The 26,087-nt window shown below is 51.5% G+C and overlaps 1 protein-coding gene across 2 annotated transcripts in view; it reads left to right on the top strand.

Annotated features, from left to right (window-relative positions):
• HIP1 (huntingtin interacting protein 1) overlaps positions 1–26,087 on the top strand; it is a 131,772-nt gene that overhangs the window by 35,307 nt on the left and 70,378 nt on the right. The window contains exon 1 of one of the 2 annotated variants that reach the window (XM_069089470.1): positions 23,792–24,431. The exons of the other annotated variant lie outside the window; for it this stretch is intronic. Coding sequence (XP_068945571.1) covers positions 24,414–24,431 — 18 coding nt within the window. The 5' untranslated portion in view covers positions 23,792–24,413. Of the gene's footprint in view, positions 1–23,791; positions 24,432–26,087 lie in introns of those variants that run through there. 2 annotated transcript variants of the gene reach the window in all.

Genomic DNA, 26,087 nt, shown 5'->3' on the forward strand with positions numbered 1-26,087 from the left:
ATCTGTATTCGGATTCCATCAGTTCTTTCTCTGAGGATACGTAGCATTTTCTATCACAGATCCTTGGGGATTGTCTTGGATCATTGCATTGCTGAGAATAGCCAAGTCATTCACAGTTGATCATGATACAGTGTTGCTGTTACTGTGTACAATGTCCTCCTGGTTCTGCTCACTTAATTTTGCATCAGTTCATGTAAGTCTTTCCTGATTTTTCTGAGGGCACCTTGCTCATCATTGCTCATCATCTTAACCCTCTCCCCAATATTCTCATCAGCCACGTGGATGGAGCCACCTGTGGCATGTTTGTCATGTAATGAGAGCTCATCTTTGAACTAGATTTGTGATTTCAACTAGGTAGGGAACTCCCAGTGAGGAAACAGCCTCCACCAATGCAGATGGCAGCTAATATGCAATGGTTTTTGTTGTTGTTCAGTCATTTTTCAGTCGTGTCTGACTCTCTGTGACCCCATTTGGGGTTTTCTTGGCAGAGATACTGGCATGGTTTGCCATTTCCCTCTCCAGCTCATTTGACAGATGAGGAAACTGAGTCAAACAAGCTGAAGTGACCTGCCCAGGGTTTGAGTAAGTGTCCGAGGCCAGAATTAAACTCATGAGGATGAGTCTTCCTGACTCCAGGCCCAACATTCTATGCACTATGGTGCCACCTAGCTGTCCCACTTAGTGGTACGAAGGGTCTAAAAGGCCTTCTTAGAGTCACCAGGCCCATGTGGATCAGAAGCAGTACTTGACCTCAAGATTTCCCATCCCTGAGCCAGTTCCCTCTGGACTCAGTGGCTGCTTCTCACTTTTTAAGGTTTGGCTAGGTGTTTTATGTATTCTACTATATTTCATCCTTACAATTGCCCAGTGAGGTGGGTACTGTTTATATCCCCATTTTTCAGATGAAGAAACTGAGGCTCAAAAAGGGTCAAGTGACTTGCTTAGGGCCTTTTTGCTCCTAAGTGTCAGAGGGAGAAGTCTAAGCTCTCATTATGCCCCACAAGGGATTAGCCAGGGCATTGAACAGTAGCATTAGAAGCCTTGGTGCATGTGACAATGGTGTGATGTGACTTCTCATGGCACTGGTGTGACCTGAGACTAGACTTTTAGCCATACAGGGTCCAGGATGAGGGAGGCCACCATCACTGCCATCCCACCTTGCTCTATGCTGGTCATGGAGGCTGGCTGCTGCATTTTATAAAGGGTATGAGAAGAGTGGGGGGTGTTGAGAGGAGGACCCAAGGAATGACTGGGAGTCTGGGAACTATGCTCGGAATTGAGGATCTGGGAGGAGGCAGGCAGGAGGGAAGAAAGGAATCAGGGCAAACTGTGGTAGCCACTTTCAAGTGCCAAGAAGGCCATTGTGTGGTAGGGGGTTTCCACTCCAGTTTGACCCCGAACCTAGGAGAGGCAGACGAAATAAATATAAGAATGAGGCAGAAACAGCAGGTGTTGAGACATTCAGGACACAGTGAGGATGCTGGGGAAAGGTGGGAGATAACCTTGAAGGGGTTACCCCTTGCTGGGATGGAGCCATCTAGCCGAGTGACCAATGACCTGGGGGATCTCGCCTTCTCAAAGGTGTTCTGATCAAGTGGAAAAGTGAGGGAGACTGAGGGGCAGCTTGGAGCAGTGGTTGTGAGCTGGCCTGAGACTCAGAAGCCCAGGCTATGAGATCCTGGACAAGGCACTTTACCATTAATAACCGTAATGGCGAATAGCTAGCTTTTATATAGCTAGCACTTTCAGAAAGCACTTTGCCAGTGTAATCTCATTGGATCCTCCCAACAATCTTGGGAGACAGGTGCTGTTATCATCCTCACTTACAGATGAGGAAACTGAGGCAAGCAGAGGTTAAGTGATTTGCCCAGAATCACACAGTCCTATTTGAACTTGGGTCTTTCTGGCTCCAAGTCAAACACTATTCACTGAGCCACCAGCTGCCTATGAGTATTCCAGGCAATCTCTAAGATTCTTAAGTTAGAAAGCAGGTACTCATCTGCATCGGTTTGGGGTGTTTTCTCATCAGGAATTCCCTCCATCTATGGAATCACAGTTCTGGACTAAAAACAATTGGACAAGGTTGGGTGGAGCCTGCCTGTGGAAGGCAGATGCTGGAAACCAAAGGAGAGGGGAGTGATTAGCTCAGCCGGCATCCCGACATGTCACCACAATCTCCTTACCCAGTGGATCAGGAAACTGGAATCTAGGAGTCTAGACTCAAATTGCATGGTTGGCTTGCTAATCTGTTTGCACTGTTGCTTTCTAAATCTTTGCTCCTTTTTATAAAGATTTATGAATCTGGTTGTCTATTCACCTGAACAAAGGGACATTGGGCTGCATTATTAGATGCCGAGGGGAGATCAAGGCATTCCTGCACCTCAGCTGTATTGTTTTCTTAAATTTATCTATGGAGGAGCAGCAATAGTGGGGATAACCTGCAACAGCAAATCATTTCTAACTGATGTCAGGATCTATCTTTATACAAATATTCCTAATTTTTGGCCAAACTCATTCTTTCAGAATTTGAGACCTTTTGCTATATCAGTACCTTTCTCTTATAGAATGTGAAAGAAACCTCAAGCTTCAGGGATTCTGAAGGCTTAGGAATGGCCTTCAGATGAAAGAGTTTGAATATCTGACTGTCCTGGACCCACTCCAGCTTGTGAATGTCCCCCCTAAAAAGCAACACCCAGCCCTGAACAGTCTACTTGGCAGCAGCAACACCCAGCCCTGAACAGTATTCTTGGCAGCAGCAACACCCAGCCCTGAACAGTCTACTTGGCAGCAGCAACACCCAGCCCTGAACAGTATTCTTGGCAGTAGCAACACCCAGCCCTGAACAGTCTACTTGATAGCAGCAACACCCAGCCCTGAACAGTCTACTTGACATCACCCTTATTGAAGACTTGAAGATGTGTGGTTCTATGCCCAGTTGTGTCAGACATTGTAATTACCCAGGGAGAGACAGACAGACAGACAGAGATGAGGAAAATGAAGCCCAGAGAGGCCACCCTAGGGGGGTCCTGCTATAAACATCCAGGTCAGGAGAAGTAGTCTTCCCTCCTCCCCCCCTCCAGAGGACCAGCCTGGTCATGTTCCATTAATATTGACTGGAAAGCTAAGCAGTTTCCCCAGCCTGCCTCCTCCTCAGGCTGGGAATGAGTGACAGTCCTCTCAGAGCAACCAGGACAGAAGTCCCTTTCTGTCTCTAACTCAAAACATCTCTTTAATTGTTTTGTCTCTGAAGTTTTACCTTTCAGTCTCAGAAGCCAGGCTGTCAATCAGGCCAGCTGGACTATTAATTGAGGCTGCCATAATCTGCCTTCAGACAGTGAGTTGACTAAGGATCTAAGGTCTGAAGGAAACTCAGAGGTCATGTAGCCTAAGCCCCTCCTTTTTTACAGATAAGGAAACTGAGGGCCAGGGAGATTGTGTGACTGGGTCACACAGTAAGCTTTTCTTATTGAAAAGCTGTAGCATGTCACCAGTCAGGAAGCTGGTCCTGTGAGCTGGCCAGCACTTTCCAGGCCTCCTCTTCCCAAACCTTAACCATTGCATAACTCCTCTCCCAGCCTCCCTCAAGTCTTCTCACCTGGACTCAATCTCTGGGCTTTCTCTTCTCCCTGAGGTGCTACCAGCTCCTCTCCCTGTCTGCCCTCAGTCCCTTTTCTTTTCTTTTTTTTCCCTTAATTTTCTATAGTAAATTTTTTTTAATACCTCTTGATTTCGTTGGGGTTTTTTTTTTTGCTTTTTGGAGGGCAGTTGGGGTTAAGTGACTTGCCCAAGGTCACATGGCTAGTTTTTTGTGTTGTGTCTGAGGCTGGATTTGAACTCAGGACCTTCTGACTCCAGGGCTGGTGCTCTACTCAGTGCACCACCTAGCCGCCCCTCAGTCCCTTTTCTTGAATGTTCCTCTTCCCCTGTAGATTCTGCCATACAGGTTCCCATTTCAGAGAATGCTCTGGTTTGGGGGTGGTTTGGTTTTTTTCCTCCAAAAGCAACCCAGAGTAAGACTTGGGAGGCAATGGATGAAACAACATCCTTTTTATAAAAATCTTTCCATCCATCTCAGCCACTTGCTTTTATTCCCTTCTCCCTCATTCTGGAGGCAGAGCTCCTCACTGCCTGCAGCCAGCGCTGCCTCCCAGGTTGATTCAGGGCCCAGGTTCAAGAACCTGGCTGGGCCTGTCCTTGTACGAGACTATGACATCATCTCAGACATTTCATGTCTTTAATATGCTGGATTCGTCCCTCTCCAGTCTGACTCCCAACTTGAGACCATTTCAGAAAAGGAGTCAGTGTTTCAGTGCAAAAATCCCAGAAGACCAGGGGGTAGGGGAAGGGATAGATGGAGGAATTTTAATAATGTCATACATGTGTGCTTATATATGGATTTGTGTGTGTTTAAGCCAGAAGATGAGCTTGGTCCAGATTCAGATGAAATGAATGAATGAGTATCTATTACATGGTCACCATGTGCTTGACACTGAGGGGAAGGGCTAGCCACTGGGGTGGGGAACCTGCAGCCTCAAGGCCACGTGTGACCCTATAGGTCCTCAAGGGAGACCCTTTGGCTGAATTTGGATTTGGCCACACTTTAGGACCTGGAAGGCCACCGGTTTCCCACCCCTGTTGTAGAGGCAGCAGCAGGATCTGTGGTGGGGTTCAGAGTAATAGGCAGGGCAAAAGGTTAGACTCTGAAGCATTACCAGGCTCTCTCAGATGGGAGCAGTGGACCACACAGCTCCCTCACCAGGATAGTTCAGACCCCAGGGTCATAGGAGGTTCAAGGAGGGTTCTGAAACAGAAGGTCCAGTGGTCCTGGGGGTTCTGCAACAGACGAGATAAAAGAAGAAAAGAAATAACCAGGGTGGGGCCTAGATCTAGAGCTGGAAGGGGGAGGGGGGCAATACTGAAGCCAGCCCAAACCAGCTCATAGGAGAGAGAGCTGGTTGTTAAATGGTCATCATGAGCATTTAAACCTTAAACCCACAAACATGATAAACCAGGGCTTGACTTATTGTTTTGTTGACTGTCTAGACTTAAGAAAGAGATGGAGAAAAAGTTAATAAGTCAGATTCAACTTAAAAGGGCATCACTGGTCCTTGGGAAGGACCTCAGACATCACCTGGCCCAGCCTTCTCATTTTGCATGTGAGGCAGCTAAGACCCAGAGAGATTCAGTGCTCTGCCTATGGCCACCCAGGCAGTAAATAGGATTTGAACCCTAGAATTCTGACTCCAAATCCATCCATCTTTCCCCAGCACCATGGGCTCAAACCAAAGAGAAAAGCCCCTTATAGGCTTTCTGAGCTCCTGCCTGTTGGGGGATTTTCACCAGGGAATTAGCCTCTGGGATGGGAAGATGAGAAGCAGAGCCGATTGCTGGACTTAACCCAGCCAGACTCACTCTGTAGATGGGACATTCATTGAATCCCAGAATCTCAAGGTATCCCAACCTGGGGCTGGCCTTGAACCCGCTGATTTTTACAAAGCATTTCCAGTTTTTCCTGTCCCGTGAGCTCCCCCCACCCCCCTTTTCTCTCATGTTCCCAGATGAGATGTTTGGTTTAAAAAGAAAACAACAATAAAACCTCCACTCAGTGAAGGAATCTAGAGACAGGAGACACTCCTGGGAGACCTTTACATCATTATAAAAAGCTCAATAATTTCCCCCTTTGATTCCAGAGAGACCTTTCAGTTGTTCCATTGTGTCAGACTCTTCATGACCCCATTTGGGGTTTTCTTGGCAGAGATACTGGAGTGGTTTGCTATTTCCTTCTCCAGCTCATTTGACAGATAAGGAAACTGAAGCAAACAGGGTTAAGTGAATTACCCAGGGTCATGCAGCTAGTAAGTGTCTGAGGCTGGATTTGAATTTAGGAAGAGGAGTCTTCCTGACTCCAGGAGTGGGGCTCTGAGCATTATGGCACCTCCTAGCCAACCAAACTTAGCCCAACTCCTTTTATTTCTCCTGGGAGGACTAATTTAGCTGCCCCAGGCAGTGAGAAGAAAGGCTTCTAAATGCTAGACCAAATGTGAATGGATCAAATTCCTCTCCTCTCCCATTCAGAAGACCCCAGATCTAACTAAAGCTGAAAGGCTCTCTGAGGCCATTTTACAGAATAGGAAACTGAGGACCAGAGGGATTGAGTGATGTGGCCAAAGATAAGAGTCTGTGCCTCATGAGGATGAGGCTGGGGTGAAGGCCTTTGTGACTTGTGGCCACTTGGGCAGGATCCTGTACCTGGGGTTTGAACCCAAATCCTCCAACTCCAGAGCCACATTTCTCCCATGTCCAGTTAGTGCTAATTCTCTGGCCACCTCACCCTCACAATCTGGTGTGTGTGTGTTTGTGTGTGTGTGTGTGTGTGTGTGTGTGTGTGTGTGTGAGAGAGAGAGAGAGAGAGAGAGGAGAGGGAGAGAGGAGGGAGGGGGAGAGACAGACAGACACAGAGAGAGAGAGAGAGAGAGAGACAGAGAGAGAGAGAGAGAGAAGGAGGGAGGGGGAGAGAGAGAGACAGAAGAGAGGAGAGAGTAGGGAACAGGGTAGAGTAGGTGGCCACCATGTTGCCATAAATGCTTGTCCAATTAGGAGATCGAATGCTCCCACGGTTTTCTTGGCCTTCGTGCTGTTGCTTCTGTTCCATATTCTCTGGAAGCTCCCTTTAGGCTCTTCCAATTGGACCCCCCATGTCATTCCCCTGGATCCTTTCCCCAGACCCTCCTTCACTTTGTGCCCTCACCACTACATCTGTGCTGCCCCCTTACTGATGGCAAATGACTCCAACAGGTGTGCTCCTCCAAGCGCTTGAGGGCTGAGCTGGGCCCTGCAATCCTTGGCTCTCCAGCCAGCCTAGAATGTTGCCTCCAAGGACCACCTTCCTGGCTTCCTTTAGGACTCCCAACCCTCCACCTCAGCCTCAGTTCCTTGGCCAGATGTGGGCTTGTTTGGAAGCCAGTCAGGGAAGCATTTGCAGGCTGTGTTCTTCCAAGAAGCTGCCTGTTTGGGTTTCTCCAGGCTGGATAAGATGCAGTCAGTGTTTGCTTCAGGACAGGCTGGACAGTAGCAGCAAACCTTGCCTTTTTCCATCCATCATTTGGCTGAACAGATACTTTGGGACTTCCCTGTTTGGAATGACCCTGTTTGTGCCTGGAAACAGCTGTTGGGCAGAAAAAATGTTTGTTTCCTTCAGCTGCTTTTCCTCTTCTTGCCCATCCTTTGGCACATCCTCCCTTCCCCCCACAGCCCTGCCAGTGACTCCTACCCTAGACACCCCCTACCAAGGCTCACCTCCCCTCCCTCCAGGTAGCTTTCGTGCCTCCTCCAGGCCTCGGGGATGCCTAAGCTGCTCCAGCCTCACTTTGGGCCCTTGGCAACTGCTACCCTGTGTGCACAACCCGATCCCCAGATGCCAGGGGTCACTGCTCGCCGAGGCCCAGGCTAGCAGCTGACTCTGGAAGCGCTCCTTCCTGATGAATAATGGTGCCAATCATTAGCATTCTGGCTGACTGCCTGACTTTCCTGGCAGGACAATACCATTTTTCACTGAACAGATGTTTGATGAAATCTCTTTCCTTCTGGAGACAGGTCATGGGGTGGGGGATAGATGGGGGGAGGGGGATAGGGGGTGGTTCAGGTATCACCATCCGCTCAGGGTCCTAGGGTAGCAACATCTTGCCTCTGCCCCCTGGCTACAGTGGAGGAAAAGCAGTGCATTTGTAGTCAGAGGAGGTAGGTTCAAATCCTGTCTCTACAACTCACTATGTGTGGCCTTGAGCAAATCACTCAGCCTCCCTGGGCCTGTTTCCTCATCTGAGGTCTTTCTGGTTCCAAATCTGTGCTCCTGTGATTCCTCCTTTCATCTCCTGGATCATCCAGGCCCTGTAGTCTTTTTCCTTTCTCTGAAATTCTTTATCAAAGCCTGGTCATTTCCTCTCATGTTCTAGCCAGGCATCCTGGCACTCAGCGGCTCACACCCAGATCAAGGCAGCAGCCCCCTCCCTGGGCTCCCTGCTTCCAGGCCCTCCCCTCTCATCTACCCCACACCGCATGCCAGATTCATCTTCCTAAAGACTCCTCTTCATCACCTCCTTCCTGATGGGTCATCACTCTCTCTAATGGCTCCCAACTGCCTCCTGCCTCCTCCAGATGCTTTCAAAGCCCTCAGCTGTCAGGCCCGGCGTGTCTCCAAATTTCTCTTCCATCATCACTCCCTAGTGAATACTGTCCTCTCTGATCGAACAGAATTCTGCAATGTGCTGAGGGCACCTTGCTGGGTTGGTGAGGCTGGCTTGGCTTCCCCATCTGTGGGGGTCAGGGTTGGTGATGCTGAGGATGAGAGAGGTTGGGCGGCCAGGCAACCCCCTTGGGGACCAGCTGTGCTACAGCTTTGCTCTCTGATTTATTTTGTGGTTACCTGATTTAGCAAAAGTCAGATTCGAAAGAATTCAGCCAGCAGGGCTTGAGGAACATGAACACACTCTTCCCCTCTTTCTTCCTCCCTGAAAGTTAGGAAATCACTGCTAGGGGCCTCAAGGGGTGTGTGCTTGGGATGACTCTTCCCTTCGCTGGAAGGGAGGGAGGGCCTGGCTGGGAAAGGAGGGGCTTCTGGCCTTTATGAACGGAGCCAACTCCAGGGCCACCCACCTGCCAGAGTTTTGTACTCATAGGAACACAGAAGTGTGGGGAGCCAGAGGGAGACTCAGCCCCCTCCTTCCTTTCACTTCGTCAGGCCAGTGCCTGGCCAGTGCCCCTTGGGGAAGCCCTTCCTCTTCCTCCCACTGATTCCCCTCTCCCTCAAGAAGAGAGACAAGAACTGGCACCTTGGAGATCCCAGAGGGAAGGCAAATGCTACCAAGCCATGGGGAGCCCAGTGGGCATGACAGCCCCAACCAGCACAGATTCCAGGGGTCCCAGGAGCGCTCTGCAGGCTTCATGAGGATTAGAACAGATAAGGACACATAAAGGGCTTGGCCAAATGGCCGTCAGCAATCATTCCTTCCACTCCATCTCTGTAGACCCATCTCCTAGGCCCCAGCACAAGCAAGGCACTTCACGCTTGCCTGTCATGTGGCGCCCTGATGGCCAGACGAGGGGATACGGATGGTACTGTACAAGCCATCAGCTCTCTAGTTCCCGAGAGGTTGTGCGGTGTGTAGGTTAGGACACTGGACTGGAGTCATCAGGAAGACCCGGCCCCTACCTCCGGGACAGTGACTTCCCTGGGCCTTCATTTCTTCATTTATAAAGGGCAGGAGTCATACAAAAGGGCTTCTTTCTGGAGCCAGGATCCTCTGACACCTTGCAGGGCCTCACTCCTCCCCCCACACCCTTGGGTCACCAAGGACCCTGGCATGAGACTGCTTGGCTTGACAGCTCTTCCTCAGAATGACCTGTGGCCTGTTTGGTCTCAGGCCGCCTTGGTCTGGTCTCAACTTATTTGGCTTTCCCAATATCATCTCCTTAACTTGCTTTCCAGTTGTGTTTTGTTTGGGGTTTTTTTCCACACCATCAAATGGGCCAAAAGCAGTTATCTCTTTCCTTTCACATTCTTTTAATTCCTTCCTGCCTGGGTCAGCTTCTGGGTGTGACCCAGGGTGCCTTTATCTCCATCCCAGCATCTCTCCAGGCATTATTCATTGCCTCACCCTGCCCTGCCTGACTGGACTAAATGGGCTTCCTCTCTCCTCTGGGCCAGCAGGCCAGGATATACTTATGTGCTAAGGGTCGTGCCCATGGTGCAGGGTGATCACTCACTGAATGTCAGAGTATAAGGACCTTGGAGGTGGTTGGGTGGACCTTCTATGGGACAGGCCCGAGACCCAGGGGAACTAGTGACAGTGTCAGTAATACAGCTCAGTTCTCTTGGTTTCCTGCCCCCCTGCCTAGCAAAGCCCTCTCCTCCTTTGGCTTTGGAAGGACCTTCTGAAATGGAAGTGATAAACATGGCACCCGGAAAGCACCATCTGGGTTCTGGGTCTCTGCTGCTGAGGGACTTAGAGCAAAAATTAGGTGCCTACTCCCACTGCGACTGCCTAGCCAGCCTGTCCTCTGCACAACTGTCTGACTACGCCACTCCCCTGCTCAAGAGCCCTCTGTGGGTCCCGATTTGGTTCCACAAGCCTTCCACAGTCTGGCTTTAGCCCATATTTCCAGGCCAATTACAGTACACCTCCTCACCCACTCTACACTCTAGCCAAACCAGCCTCCTATAATAGTGATAATAAAATAATAATAATTAGCATTTCTGTAGCTTTTGCAAAGGCATTTTACAAATATTAGCATATTCATTTATCCCTTCAACAATCCTGGGAGAAAAGTGCCATTTATTATCCTCAATTTACAAATGAGAAAATTAAGTCAGGCAGAGATGAAGTGACATACCCAGGGTCACACAACTAATAAGTATCACAGGCCACATTTGAACTCAGGTCTTTCCACCTTGCTGCCACTGTGTATAGTGTTCCATTTCCTCTCCCTGTGCCTTTGTACAGTCAATCCCCCATGGCCAGAATGCCTCCCCTCCCCCTTGCTGCCTCTTAGACTCCCTTGTGTCCCTTTGGGGCTCACTTCAGGGCCACGTCCTACCAGAGGCGTCTCCTAACTCCCCCTGTTATAGAGCCCCCCCAGAGAGCCCCTCATGATGATCTGTTATGTCCCTCTCTCTGTGCACACTGGGTTTCCCCCGTAGAATGGCAGCTTCTGGAGGGCAGGCATTTTTGCTCTGTGGCCTCAGAGCCTGACACGTAGTAAGTGCCCCTGAAAAGCCGGCTGGGTCAGTGCTTCCCACCCAGGCCGGGAGCAGCTCCCATCTGCTCAGCAGCTTCCACACAGAGCCTGTGTTGTGACTCTCAGAAGGACCGTGTGGGTGAACAAGCCTCTAAAAATAACCTGGATCGATAATTATAGCCTGGGATCCTTTCTGGGTTTGAATGCTTTCTCCCCCTCCCCCGTTCTTCCCCCTCTCATCCCCCACTCTCCCCCTCCAGGCCTTAAATCTCCATCCATGACAAGCAGGCTTCCCGTGATGCTCTGCCTGTAGAATCATGTCCTCTGCCCACCCTCCCAGCTGAGAGGTGGAGGGGACTGCAGGAGCCCCTGTAGCCTTGGGGCTGGTCAGAGCTGCCACCTGGGCCTCTGCAGGGGCACAAGGTGCCATCTCCTCTGCTCCTCATGGCTCCTGAAGGCTTTAGCCTGGTGTGTGAGATCTCCAGCAGTTCTGACTCCCACATGCTGGGCTGGCCTTACTGCCCTCCCCGGCTCACATGCCCACAAGCCCCCCAGGATCATCCCACCTGCCGTTCACCAGCCAGACGGCCTCAGAGACACGAGCTCGGCTGTGATCCCCAAACGGCTGTGGTCCCCACACGGCAGGGGCCCTTCTGTGGCCTTTTCCGGGGCCTGAGAACAGCTGCTAGGACATTTGTGCTGTGTCCGCACCCCCATCACCCCCACCTTGGGTCACTGCCATGTTGGCTCACCCATGTCTCCTTATCTGGGGAACCTTTCCTTGGGACAGACAACTACAGGACCTTGAGCCCCACCCGGAAACTGGTCACTTTTGATTGGACTCAAAGGAGACTGGAAGAATCCTCCATCCCAGGCCCCATTTTACCGATGAGTGAGCTGGCCAGAGAAACAGATTTAGCCAAGGCCGTCTCCATCCTGTGACTCAGCTGGAAGGGCCATTGGAGGTCATCATTTTACAGATCAGGAAACAGAGGCTCAGAGCACGTAACTAAATTAGAATCATACCATCAGAGCTGGAAGGGACCTGAGAGGCCCTGAGTTTTACAGAGAGGCAAACCAAGGCACAGAAAGGACATACAGTCTAGAAGGAACACAGGTGGGCCTTGAGTTCTCGCCAATGTCCTTCCCACTGCAGAGCTCTGCCTCCCAGGGAGGACTGAACCATACTTTTGGGGGGACCCATCCACTTCTAGAAATCACGGGCCTAAGATGCAGAGCAGGAAGGGAAGAATCCCCAGAGGCTGGCTCATCCAGTCCCCCTATTTCACAAATGGAAAATGGAGGCCCAGAGGTGAAGCAACCTGTCCCAAGGTCACAGAGCTAGTCAGTGTCCAAGTCTGGATCTGAACCTTTCAGGAAGCTAGGCCTCACTCCCTCTTTGTGGATAGAGAAGAGATCTGTCCCTGTGCTAAAGTCAGGAACTTCCCAGTCTCTTCCATTTCTCCTCCCACACAATAGAAAGGCAGATCCAAGCCCTGGCTGCCCCTCCCCTTGAGGTTCATGAGGACAGATGTCTACAAAGCTGAAGCCCCTTGCCCTACTAAGTACCAGGCTCAGCCTCTTGGCCATTCATTTTCCAGTAGCCCCAGGACCCTGCCAGAGGGCTCTTTCCATCCCCAGCAATCTGGGCTAATGCACTCTGAACATCAAAAATTAATGCTTTTTCCCCTCCCTGACCTTAAAGGGCAGGTCCCAAAGTACTTGGCCCAGAGGGACTTTCACCATAGCTCCAGGACTTGGGGAAATTGATGTTGCAATGGGGGTGGGGGTGAAACAGAGAAGCAGTGAATTGGGGTGAGTGATAAGTAAGGAGGACAAGGGGGAAACCTGAGAAGCACCTTCCATGATTCTAAGGAAGGAAAATATATATACACCCACTGAATACCAGACAACCTGTACTGATCCCCAACTGCTGGGCACAGACCATGATGGCCCAAATTAAGTGACTATAGGGAGAAGAGATCAGGGTATCTAGTCACCGAAGAAGGCCTGATTTAATGCTGGGAGGCCTCATGGCCCACAGCCCAGACTCCCCAAGGCAACCTGGCATACAACCCTAGACTCAGAGACCTAGGTTCAAATCCCACCTCAGACACTTACTAGCTGTGTGACATTGGTAAGTCACCTCACCTCTCCTAGCCTCTGTTTCCTGATCTGTACTAATGCTTGCTGGCAGTATCACAGTCCATTCCTGATCTGGTTACACCCTGGGCCTGCCCTCCTTCTTCAATGCAGTCTTCACTGCTAGCCCCAAGCCCCACACCATCCTGCTGAACGGGATCCCCCAGCTGAGGCCACCAAGGTCCTGCCGTTTTTCTCTGGCTCAGCCTCCAAGGTGACCACAGACCTGGCCAGCCACAATAGTCTGTGCAATAGGCCAGTCGGAGACATAAGGACTGTTTGTCTCACTCTACCTTCAGATAAAGAAGATACTGTTGGAAGATGTGGTGATTGTACTTTACTCAAAAGCCCCCCGGGGTGGGGTATTTCTGGCTTTACTTGGGAGGCGGAACAAAAGCTCTGACTTAGTAACCCTAGGCTCATTCCTGAAAGACCAACCCAGTGCATCCCCAGGGGACAGGAACTGGGCCTGTGCTTTCATTGGCAAAGGAACTCTAACTTGCTCTCCCTAGGCAGGTAGGCATTCTCTCTTCAATTTATGGTCCCAGAGAAGTGTCTTAAGCCCTGAGAGTTAGGTGACTTGTCCAGACTCACACTGCCTATACCAGGTCAGCAGCAGGACTTCCTGGCCCCTGGGCCAGCTCTCCATCCACTAGACCAGGGCTGCCATTTAAGGTGGGAAGGGACGCCTGAGGCATCTAGTCCAACCCTCTCCCCACTTTATGGATAAAGAAACTGAAGTCCACAAAGGTTAAGTCACATGAAGGAGTAGGGCAGAATTTGAACCCAGGTCCTGCGACTCCAAATCTACCACTCTTTTCATTGTGTTATACTTCCTCTCCTTATGGAAGTTCTCCTCTAAGCCAGCTTCCTTCCACACTGATGACTGCCATTCTCTCCTTTCTCTCTATCCCTCTCCCCAAATGAATACCCCAGCCCAGAGATACACATCTCTGCTGTCTGGTGGGAGCCAGTTAGACCCCCTGGGTCTTGTAATGGGATAGATGATGACTCTGTCTCCTGTCTCCCTGTGACTTTCTTCCTGAGATCAGAGGCTCACAGGACTTAGAACAGAAAGGGCCCTCAGAGATTGTCTAATAAAGCCATCTTATCTGACAGAGGGGAAAACTGAGGAACAGTGGTAGAGGCTGTAAGAATCAGAGCCAGGATCCCAGCCCAGGCCCTCTGACTCCTGGTGCACTGCCCACCCAAAACTTCTCAGGATTTGCCATGACCTCTCCTCTCAGGAGGCCTCTGGTGGGTAGGGAGGACCCTGATCCCACACATTTTCTGTGAATTCTATTTGGCTGACATAGGGGAGGTTTTCTCTCTCTCTCCATCCAGCACCTCTCCCACTGCAGTGTGCTTTTTAGAATCAGAGCATTTCAGAGCTGGGTGCATGAAGTGACTCACCTAAAGTCACAACCAGTTACAACCTAGTTCCCGGAAAAGATAGTACCAGAAGACCTGAGTTCTCTGCTTCTGACACTTGAGTGGTGTGACCTTGAGCAAGCTACTTACTTCCCTGGCCCCCACTTTCTTCATCTGCAAGATGAGGAGATTGGACAAGGGAGCCCGAGGCCTCTTCCAGCTCTAGAGGTAGGAGCCTATGGCCCAGCTCTTCTGACTCCCGAACTAAAACTCTTCACTCCGCCAACACTCTTCTCATGACCTCTCCTGTCCTGTCGCCAGGATTTCGTCAGGTCCTTATCCGTCCCAGCTAGAACTGTTTGTGTGGCATAATAGATTGGTTCTCTCTGCTCAGAGTCGCTGGCAAGTCTAGGAGCTGAATGTCCCCTGTGTTTAAGGCATCTGCTATCTTGTGTTCTGCCCTATAGACAACTCACCGCCATTGAGACATCCCCTCAAACTCTGTTCCTTGGTAGTGGGAATAAGTTGTCCTGGAGCATTGAAACTCTCTTGTCCAAGCCCTCTCTCAGCCAACCACGCTTTTGCAAGATGACCCTAGTGCAGCCTGGGGCAGGGGAACGTGGTGAAATGAGTTAGCTCCCATGGAGTGATATCCACGTCTGTGCTTTAGTTAATTGTATGTCCTAGTTCACCACAGAGAAAGGAGCTGCCTTCCTAATGATGGAGAGTTGTGTGCTGCCCTGGGTAACAGGACTCCTGAGGTTCACCTCCCCTTCCATGGAATGCAGATTTCCAGAATTAATTACTATGTTTATTGTATTATGATCTGTAATGGGTATGTTTGGTATGTCTCCTTTTTTACATGAATCTCCAATTCCTCTGTTTCATAATACATGATCAGTTTTTTTAAAAGGTCCATGTGGTGCTGAAAAACATGTATATTCTTCAGTAGTCCCATTCAGAAGTTACATGGACTGCAACCTCCATATGAGTCAGTAGCTTAATATGACAAGCCAAAAAACCACTTAGTAGAGTCAGAGTGTCCCAAACAAGGGAGCAGTAAACCTTCTGTCCTTGGCTACCTGTCTCAGTCAGGTCACACCTGGAGTTTTGTGTTCAATTCTGGGCGCTGCTTTTTCAGAGAGACTGGAAAACACCCAGAAGAGAGTGACCAGGATGATGAAGAATGGATAATTAGGGGACACAAGAAGATCATTTGAAGGAGCCAGAGATATTTAGCCTGGAGAAGCCTCAGGGGCCCATGAGAGTTGTCTTGAAGTATCCAAGGACCTGTCATGTGGAGAAGAGATTGAGCTTCTAATGTTTGGTCCCAGAGGACAGAACGAGGTCCAGAGCCATGGGTGGAACATGCAGAGGCAGGTTCTAGTCCAGTGGACGAAAAAGGGCTTGCTCACCCTCAGAGGGCTCCCCAGGGGCCTGGGCTTGCACAGGCAGGGGGAGAGTCTCCATACTGGTGGTCTTCAGGCAGAGGCTGGATGGGGACTAATCCTGAAGTTTTGGAAGGGGTTTCTGCTTTGGGGCAGGTTGGGCTGGATGGCCCAAGATCCCCTCTATCCTTGCACAGGTGGTGATTGTAGATCCTGGCCGCTGGACTCCCTGCTGCATGGACTGAAGGGTCTGGATGCTCACAACCCCCAGAGAAGAGGCTGTGCCTTTCTCTTCCAGTTCAGAATGGACTCAGTTCTTGTGTGTCCCCTTGCAGGTCCAACACGCTGGGGTTCTGTGGGTTTAGTTTGCCTGAAGGCATCCCTTGATGTACAGAACAGGTCTGTTCCTGCAAAGTTTTCTATAAAGCAGACTTGCGTATGTTGAATCCTGTTTCCTATTGTCTTCCATTATAAGATTTGGACATTGGGTTCCTTGGGGAGAATACCCTCATTGAGTTCAGCTGATGTTCACTCTGCACGGCACTGAGGGGCATCTCCACGTGCCTAAGCCAGCTAGGTGCTTACAGTCCAGTGAAGCGAGGGAGGCTGGAGCCTTGGGGGGCAAGGCAGCTCTCTGGCATGGGCTCACGGATGGCACCAGTGACGCCCCCTCAAATGCGGGTCTTTGTGCCCAAGAGATTGCTTTGCAAAATTCATTTCTCAAGCATTTATTAAGCACCAACTGTGTGCCAGGCACCAGGCTCAGTACCAGGGATACAAGGACAGGAAATGAAAACTGGTTTTGCCCTCGAGGAGCTTGTATTCTGCTGGGGACAGAGGTGGGGAGAGAAGCAACATGAGCACAGAGAAGGCCAACCAAAATATGTGCAGAATAAATGTGACTGAACAGGAAGCGTGGTGTGATGTGGGGGGCCCTAAAAGCCAACGCACTCTTAGGCTGGCCTGAGAAGGTTCCGTGTCTAGGCCTAGTAAGGCAGTGGCCCCACTGACCTCTGCCTCAGTCAGGCTGTGTCTGATGTGTCTTGTCCACTTCTGGCCATACTATAAGCAGTCACAGAGTCCTGGGTTCAGGTTTTGCCTCTGGCTGTGTGGCCCTGGGAGATTATACATTCAAGATACAAAGGCAAAGAGATAGATACAGATATAGATATTTGGAGGGGGAGAGAGAGAATCCCTACCCTCGGGGGTTCATATTCTAATGGGGGGGGGAGATAACATGCAAATCCATCTAATATGTATAGGTTGTACATAGAAGTTGTATCCCCTGTAGAAGAGGCCTCTTGTAGAGACTAGGATTTGAGGAATTGCCCTGTACCAGTGAAATCATAAGTCTAATCTCCCCTTCCCCCTAAAAAAAGAGTGCAAAGGGTGGGAAGGTTCGACAGCTTAGGGGTCCCAGCGAGGCGTCTTGTGCATGAATCTCTCGCACCCTTAGAAGAGGAGGCTGCTGCCATGTTGTGAGGTGTCCGGATTCTGGCAGCCACGGGGAGCTACGGGGCATGTGGACTCCAGGATCTTCTCTCTGCTGCGACCCCTGCCCTCTCAAGCTCAGCTCACTCTGTGACATCCCCTCCTTGCACACTTTGGCCCTAGCCCCTAGCTGCTCTCCAGAGCAGAGTCTCTGGCGTCAGAGGAACTGGGTCAGACCTCCCCTCGGCCTCTCACTGCCCCTGGGACCCTGAGCAAGGCCCTGAGAATTCCTCATTGTCCATTTCTTCTGCTGTCAAGTGAGGGATTGGGCCAGAGCAGGTGTTTCTGAGGGCCCTTCCAGCTCCAGAGCCAGAATGCGGGAGCCTCTCCACCTTGCCAGAATTGTTTGATTTGGGCTTTTTCTGTGAAATCTCATTTATTCACATTTGACCCGCACAATTGGAATTTTTCATTGCTGGGACAGTAATGTCATGGTTGGCTTTTGCCTTACAAGTATAATACAAATAAGATCTCAGGACAAAGATTAAAACTACTTAAAGGAATGAACTTTTCAGGCTCTTCAGATGTAATTTCAAGAAATACATGATACAGCTGTCAAATCAGTTCCCAGTCATTCTTCCTTACGCGCTAAATTATTCACTAATTACTTTCTTACCACTAAGTCCCCTGAGCTCCTCTGCCAGGCCTCACTAGGTGTGTCTAAGCCTAATTACAATGCCAGAAATCTGTAGAACTGCCCTCCTCGGAGAGACCCCGTCCCTAATTCAGACAGACCTTCCGTGCCCGTCCCTTCATCTGACTCTTAGCAAAGGTTTCCTGTGAGTAAGCTCTGGCCTTCCTTTCCCTTACTTATGCTCAGAATATAACATACTGTTAGAGCCATCTGACTCCAGGGCTTCACCCTCTCCTGCCACCCTTTATCCATTGGGCAGGCCCGGACCCCAGACCCGCGTCACCACGGCCCCAGTTCTGAGGTCCAGCACCAGCAGAGCCTGCCAGGCTCTTTCTTTCTTGTTTCCTCCTGACATCACAAGGACGTTCATAAAGCATTATGGGAATATCTGTGATTGTTAAAACTCACATCACGTTTACTGATAACCGGTAACAAGCTATAAGTGCCTTCTGTGTTCTGCGTGCCAAGGACACAGGCATGTTGGTGGTGAGGCTGTAGTGAGGGGGGATTTCTCACAGGTGAGGCGGGCCAGAGGGCATTAGCTGGCGTTCTCATTCTCAGCACTGTGCTGGCACATAGTAGGTCCCTAATAAATAGGCATTGACTGACGTAAACATTTTTTGACTGAATGATAAAGGGCTGGGCAACTGAGAGAGATGCTTTTGGGACAGGCATGGATTGGACCACTGAGGCCTTTTTCTACTCTGTAATTCTATGAATGACCAGACATAAAAATCCCAAAGGTCCCGGCCCTCAAGAAGCTTATGTTCTATTAGAAGATCTGTTTGTATGTGTGTGGGTAACAAAAATAATAAGGGAGGCTGGATTTCCTTACATTGCATTAGCTACAAGGCTTTGGTGTTTGAAATCCCCTTCTGAGGACAGTGGAAGAGGGAAGGTGGGCATCAGCAGCAGCAGCATGGGGCCAAAGCTGCGTGCGTGCACACACATGTACACACACGTGTGCACACACGCACACTCCACTGACTGTTCTTATCCCAGATCACATTGCCCAGGGTCCTCTTACCAAAGATTTATTTCTTTAATAATCTTTCAGCCCCTACCTGCATCTGAAGAACATGGGCCTGTGGGCTAAGGCCCAGACCACCACCTCCTTGTTGATGTCCAGTGCCTGGCCGTGAGGAGCTGGAGGGGTTGATTTATGGCTAGCATGTGTGTGTGGGGGGGGGGACAGAAATCAGAGCCAAAGGTCACTTTCTCCCCCTTGCTTCCCTTTGCCTTATGAGCTGCAGACCCTTGAAGTCAGGTCTCCCCGGCCCCCTACAAACCTGGACATCCCCAGGATGTGTGTCTGTTTGGGAGGAGTCTGGAGGGGCCAGCTGGAAAGCCTGGTAGAGAGAAGCAGGGGAAGGGGATATGATTCCCCATGTTTTCCTCCCCTAGGAGGACCCAGATAAGCCCTGAAAGAGAAGGTCCGACGTCTCACCTCCCTGGCTCAGAAAAGTTTCAGCCCAGAATGGAGAGGAGCACAGGGAAGTAAGCCTAGGATTTAAAGCATTTATGATTATCTCAGGGCTCAGGTGCATACTCTGCTTGGGTGGAATCAGCTCTTGAATCTGTAATTTCATTTAATTGGCACCCTAGCCTTGGGATCCAGGGAAGAATTCACGTACCCATTTTAAGGATGAGAAAGCTGATTGCCTTGCTCAATGTCCCACAGTAACAGATCTCAAAGCCTTTTTGTTGTTTAGCTGCTTTGATTATTCTCTGTAACCCCATTTGGGGTTTTCCTGGCAAAGACACAAGGGGTTGGCCATTTCCTTCTGAAGCTCATTTGACAGATGAGGAGACTGAGGCAAACAGGGTTGAGGGCCTTGCCCAGGGTCACACAGGTGGTAAAATGTCTGAGGCTGGATTTGAACTCAGGAAGGTGGGTCTTCCTGACTCTAGACACAGCTCTCTGTCCACTGTGCCACCCAGCTGTCCCTGGTTCTTAATTAGTCATTACATAGTTACGATAGTCCTTAATTTCTTGGCTTGTAGTCCACAGTACTAGGATTTCCCAGCTGGGAGGGGGCTCGTGCCCAGTAAAAGTCACCAGGACATGGCTACAGCTGGACCCACATTAATGTCAGAAAACACCACTGTCGTGGGACTCAGTGGATTCCCCACTTCAAGCACTGTCCTGATGGGGGTGTGGTGAGGGCCTGGATTGGAATCCTCTGCCACCTTCCCACCTGGATGACCTTAGAAGAGTTGAAAGGGGCATTGGAGACCCTCTAGTCTGAGCTCCTCATTTTACATGTGAAGAGACTGAGGCCCAGATATGCCTAAGGTGGTAGGGATCGCTAGGAAGCCGTAGGACTGGGATTCAAACCCAGGTCATTTGGCCGTGGTCCTCAGTTTCTCCGTCTGTAAAATGGTCAGGTTGGACTCGTAGCCTTTGAGGTCCCTTCCAGCTCAGGTCTGTGATCCCGAGCGAGTAGACAGCCTAGCTTTTAGTCTTTTGGTGCCTTCTTGGAGGAAGGAACTGGGCAGGGATAGCCTAAAGAAGAAGCCTCATCTATGCTGGGACACGAGAGCTTGGTGGGCTCTTGGCCTTGTTCTGCGAGTTCCAAGAGGGCAGAGTTACAGAGAGGCCAGACTGGACCATTCAGACAGCCAGAAGGGCTCAGGCACCCCTTCCTCCAAGCTCTTCCAGGGGAGCCCCAGTATTCTCTTATCTCTGTTATAGCCAGCGATTTTTTGGGCAGGTGGGTGGGGGCAGGTGGCTCTGAGCCCCCCTCAGCCCTGAAATTCAGGGACTCTGTGAATAGGCAGCTGTCCTATTAGGCTCATTTGACCTGTCATGTTTTGGGGAGTACAGAGGTGTTTATAAATGCTCATTAGTTGATAGAATGAATGATGCACTTCCAAATGTTAGGCTGGGGGATGCCTGTATTTGGAGTAAGCTCTCTGGTCCTTCTTGGTCTGCCTTCTGCTGACGTAGCAGACTTGGACCTCAAGCTAGGAAGGAGTGAGGTCCAGCCATGGGGGGAAGGGGAAGGCCAATGGCCTTGGCTGGGTCTCAAAACCAAAGGAAACCATCTTTGGAAGTGATTTCCCCAAAGCTCCTCAGCCCTCTCTGCTCATTGAGGGTGGAAGGTGACATCCTTCTCCAGACAGGCAGGAGGGGCTCTCTGCACAGTATATCCCCCATTTGATGGGAACACGGAGCCAAGGGGAAGGACTTGCAGAGGTCAGACAAGAAGAGAGGCCTCTCTCCCTAGTCCAGGCTAATGCTTTCCCTCTTAGGGCTGACTTTGGCTGCTTGTTTGGATTTCTGGTGGGAGTGGGAAGGGAGAAAGAATTGAGACTCCTGGTCCCAGGTCTTTACCATCTGGTGCCTCATTCTGCACTCTGTGAATTCAATTCAATTCACCAAACATGCATTAAGCACCTACTGTGTGCCAGGAGGGAGGCATTGTGGAATAATGCAGAGAGAAGTAGCCTCAGACTTTGGAAGAATTGGGTCTAGTTTCCTGTCTCTGACACAGACTTGATCAAGTCACCCTCTCATGCCTTGGGCCAGGCTAGGGCACAAAGGGGGAATACACAAAGGGAGTGATGTTTGATCCATCACTCAACAAGCTCCTACTATGTGCCTGGCCATGGAGGTGCAAAGACAAAGTGAAAATTCCTCATTCTTCCATCTGGTATCTAGGACTTTCCCGAGGGCAGGCTGGGATGAATGGGGAGCGGAGAGGGAAGATGGTGCAGCAGGAAACAGCACTGAGTGTGGAATCAGGAGATCTGGGTTCAAATCCTATCGGTTATGACCCCAGTGACACTGGCCAAGTCATTTCTGTTCTAGAAACCTGTTTCCTCTTTGCTAAATTGAAGGGATTGGTGAGATAGCCTCAGAGATCTCTTTCCATTGTAAGTCTCCGACCCTGCAATCCTGAGACAAGGGAGGGAGCTAAGAGAGAATGCTGGAATATGGGCACATCAGTGGCCTGGCAGTATTGTAAGCCCCATGGAGAGACTGAAGTCCTGACCTCACAGCCCCTCAAGGGCTCTCCTGAGCCCTTACTTGGGTGAGAGCAAAGCATGTAGGACCCAGGATTTCCCATCGGTGCCCTGGCATTCCTGCCATACAATTTACACCCTCTGGCTTATTTCCCCAGTCCTGTCTAGGGATACAAGGCAGCGACCTTGTCACTGAAGGCATTGGGTCTTCTCCCCACAAGACAGAGCCTGGGGCCACGCCAGTGTGACCTCAGCCTGAAGTTCTACCCTTGCTGAATATGAAAGCATTTGTCAAACCTGAATGGGTAGTGGGGGTGTCCCTGTGCCTCTGGGGCCCGGCCTTGCTAGGCCAGTGACCTGTCCTCCCTCCAGGTGCCCCCCCAGAAGCAGTGCAGCCCTGGGCCCCCAATCTGCCACACACCCTCCCAGCTTCAGGCAAAGCCACCTCTGCTGCATTGGAGATTTTTCCATCAGGAGAGCTCAGATTCCAGAGGCATCTTCAAGAGCTTGGTCCTTAACCTGCCTTTGCTCAGCTCTCTCTCGCCAGCACCCCAAGTCTGTGTCTGGTCTCTTCTGTTGGAGCTCTGGATCATGACCCTTGCTCCCATGCACTCAAATCCAACAAATTTGTATCAAGTCCCCCCCATGTGCCAGGCACCATGCTGAGATGAGAGAGGAAAGAGCCTCTCCCTTGAGGCTCTCGTGGTACTGCCTGGCACCTTGGTCCTTTCTTGTGGTCTGGAGGGATCTGTAACTTCATTACTATGGAGAACTGCTGATTAAGAAGTCCCTCAAGGAGGGGACTTGACCAAGGTCACACAGCCGGTCTGTTAGAGACAGGAAACTAGACCCAGTTCTTCCAAAATCTGAGGCTACTTCTCTCCGTATTATACTACAGTGCCTCTCTCCGGCATACAGCAGGTGTTTAATGAATTCATAGGGAGCAGACTGAGGCACCAAGTGGGTAAAGCCTGGGACCTCCGAACTTTCTGCTGAGGCCCCTGTCCCAGTGAGGATGAGCTCAGACTTGGGCCTCCCACCTCTAGGCTTTCAACACTTCACCTGGGCCCATCCTTGTGGGACTCCTAGGAGACCCTTGTGCCGGCCTTCCTGCTTCCCACCACCATATGTTTGCACTGGCTGTGCCCTGTGCCTTGAACCCTCTGCAGAATCCCAAGCTTCCTCCAAGCCTCCACTCCAATAGCACCTTCTCCAAGAAACCTTTCCTGATGCCCTGGAGGCCAGTGCACCCCGGGTCCCACTCCGATGCCTCTCCAGGGGCCTCCACACACCCAGCCGCGGGTATGTGCATGCACACGACTCTGATGCCACTCTGCACCTTTGCTGGTTTTTTCTCCCGCAGTGGATGGGAAGCTCCTTGAGGGCAGACTTTTGCTCTTTTCTTTGTAGTTCAGTCTTTGCGTGTAGCGGCCACTTACCTAATGATGGTGGCATTATAGTTTTAGAACTGGAAGGGGCCTTAGAGACCCTCTGGCCCTGTTCTCTCATTGTACAGGTTAGGAAACTGAGGCCCAGGGGTAGAATGACTTTGCCACAGTCATGGTGACAGATGCTCGGGCTGCGCAGCCAGTGCCCTTTGCTGCTCATTTCCAGGAAAGGGCTGCCTTGAACTGACCGCCTGATGGCCTCAGTGGCTTTCCCTAGCACGGTGTGTGTGTCTTTGTGTGTGAGTGTGAGTGTGTGGGTGTGGGTGTGTGTGTGTGGTGGGGGCTTGAGGGGAGGGGGCAGCACTTGTCTCACTTCCTCCTCTCCGGCAGCCTTGGCTTCACCTCCCAGAGAAGCCTAGTGGTGAATTCATTCATTGTCTATCCCAGCCCAGGTCGGGAGGGCCCCGGGAACTGTCCTGCCCACTCCCCTGCAGCCTCCCCGCAGCGATCTGGGGGCCCTGGAATTAGTGATGGGGGGCATCTCGGAGTATCCCCTTCCCCTATTTTAGCTAGCCTTGCATCCACTTCCTGAGTCAGACTGATTGTCAGACAGCTCCCCTCCCCTTCCCCTTCCCCTTCCCTCTTCCCCCCACCTCTGCTGCCTGCCACACACACACACACACACACACACACACTCACTCTCACACACACACAGGCTCTGGCTGCCTGGGCTGGGCTCTCCCACCACTGGCTTATCTCTCCATAGCTGCCCCATCCTCCCGGGAGAAGAGACCTTTTGTTATTCAAATCACACACTTGGGGCTGTGCGGCCGAGGCTGCGGCGGCAGCTGCTGCTGCTGCTGGGGTGCCCCAGCCCTCCGGGAGCTGCCGATCCCCCTTCCTTCTCCCCTTCTGCTCTCCCCTCCCAGGCTGGCTCCAGCTGATCTCGAGATTTCCTCTCTCAGGTGGAGGGCAGGCGTGGAGGGGATTGCTTTCCGGAGCTGCCGCAGGCCCCCTCCTCCCCGCCATCCTCTTCTTCCCCATCCTGCCGCCCCCCTTTCTGTGTGCTGCTGCTGCTGCAGCTCCCAGCCTTTTAATCTCTCCCCCTCCCTCCACCCCCATCTCCCTCCCCTGCTTCCTCTCTGCCAGTCCGGCTCCATGGAAGCCCGGCACTCCACGGCAGGCTCTCCCTGCCCCTGTGCCCACTAACATGGCACTGCCAGCACCCAACTGACCAGGAAGAGCAGCTTTGGGGGGAGCAGGGATCTGGTCCGCCTCCCGACTCCGGACTCGGTCATGGATGTGAGCAAGATGGTAAGTGAGCCTCGGGGGCTCTGGCCACTGACCCCTCCGTCCCCTCCCTTCCCGCCCCCCCCCTCATTCGGGAGCCACCTTCAGTGATCAGTGAAAGTTTCTTTATTGTGGATCCCTGCCTCACCCGGGCCCCAGCTCCCAGCATGTGGGAGGAAGGCAGAGACGCGGTGGGAAGGAAGGGGGCTCTCCCAGCTGCTTCCTAGTCTCCTGACGAGACTCTCTCCGGATATTGAGGGAAGGGATGCCCCATGTGCAGCCCCAGATAGCATCCTCTCTGCCACCATCGGGGCTAGCTCTGGGGCTTACAGTCCTCCTCATCCCCCCAGGGAAATGGAGATTCCCAACCAAGCCATCCAACTGTCCCAGAACTCTTGGTGAAACCCAACAGGTTTGGAAGGGTCAGGTGAACTCCCCCTGGGCCCAACATACCTGCTTCAGGTGCATGGGCGGAGAGCACAGCAAAGCAGAGATGGGCACTCTTTAGTGTAGCCCACAGGAAAGGCTATGAACTCTAAACCTGGAAAGACCGAGGCTACATCGAGGTGGGGGGCATGGGGAAAGGGAGGCAGATTAGATGGCTGGGGGCAGATGGAGGGGACGAGGAGAGAGTTTGTACATCTAATAGAACTGGTCCGGGGGCATTTATCCAACCTGCCTAGAGAAGCCTGAAAAACTCTAAGGTCCCTCTTCTTTTTCCACTTCCAACCCCTGTAGGGATTCAGATCATGCCTGTAAAGGGATGCGCTTCCTCTCAGGGACAGGGAACAGGTATTTGCCCCTCTGCCCTCCCCAGAACAGTTCTGAGCACATAGCAGGTGTGGGGCACCTTCGATAATTGATTCTGGTCCCTTCAGAAGTACTGGGGCAACCTCCCCCCCCAGCAGAAAGCTGATCGCCATATGTGGATCTGAGTGCCGAGACCAGCAGGCACTTCCCCTCCGGGTCTGTGGGACAGCCCCAGTGTTGGCACAACATTCAGCCTGGGGTCCTGCCTGGCTCCCAGTACAGGAACATGGCTATAACAGAAGCTTCTTGAGAAAAGACTCTTGCTTTTGTGCCCCTGGCCCATGTCACATTGGGGGCACTTAATGATGCCTGTGGATTGATCCTCTCAGGTTGGGGTTGAATCCTGGGGTGGAGAGGGGGGTCTCTGCAGCCCACCGACCAGCCTGGACATGGGCTGGTGAGGACACAGCCTGGTCGTACTGCTCAGTCTTTTTGTTGGACTACAGGGATGCCATGGGATTGTTGATAGTCAGTGGGGCCCAATACCGGGGGGCGAGGTGCTTTTTGGGAAGCATTGCTATCTCAGATATTTTTGTCCAGGATTAATCCAGGTTCCTAAGGTCAGTATTCCAGCACAGGGTTGGGCAGCGATCACCATGGAATAGTCCAGGCCAATTTCTGTCGGCTCAGGTTACGGGGGCTCAGCCCACTGCTTCTTGGCTTCCTTTTCCCTCCCCCTCCCTGCTTTAGAAAACTGCAGAGGAGGGGGTGGGACTGGGTCCTTTGTACAAAGGGGCAGATGATCCCTATCCCCCAGGGACACCTGCAGGAATAGGAAGGGGGAGGGTTCTAGAAAGGAGAGGGCATGAGGGCAGAGTGGAAAATAAAAAATGGGGGGCAGACCTAAGCCTCTGTGGGCCCTTAGCTGGC

This window comes from Petaurus breviceps, unplaced genomic scaffold, assembly GCF_028583685.1.
Source record: "Petaurus breviceps papuanus isolate PSGF00001 unplaced genomic scaffold, PetGlider_PUasm1.0 186, whole genome shotgun sequence".
NCBI lineage: Eukaryota > Metazoa > Chordata > Mammalia > Diprotodontia > Petauridae > Petaurus > Petaurus breviceps.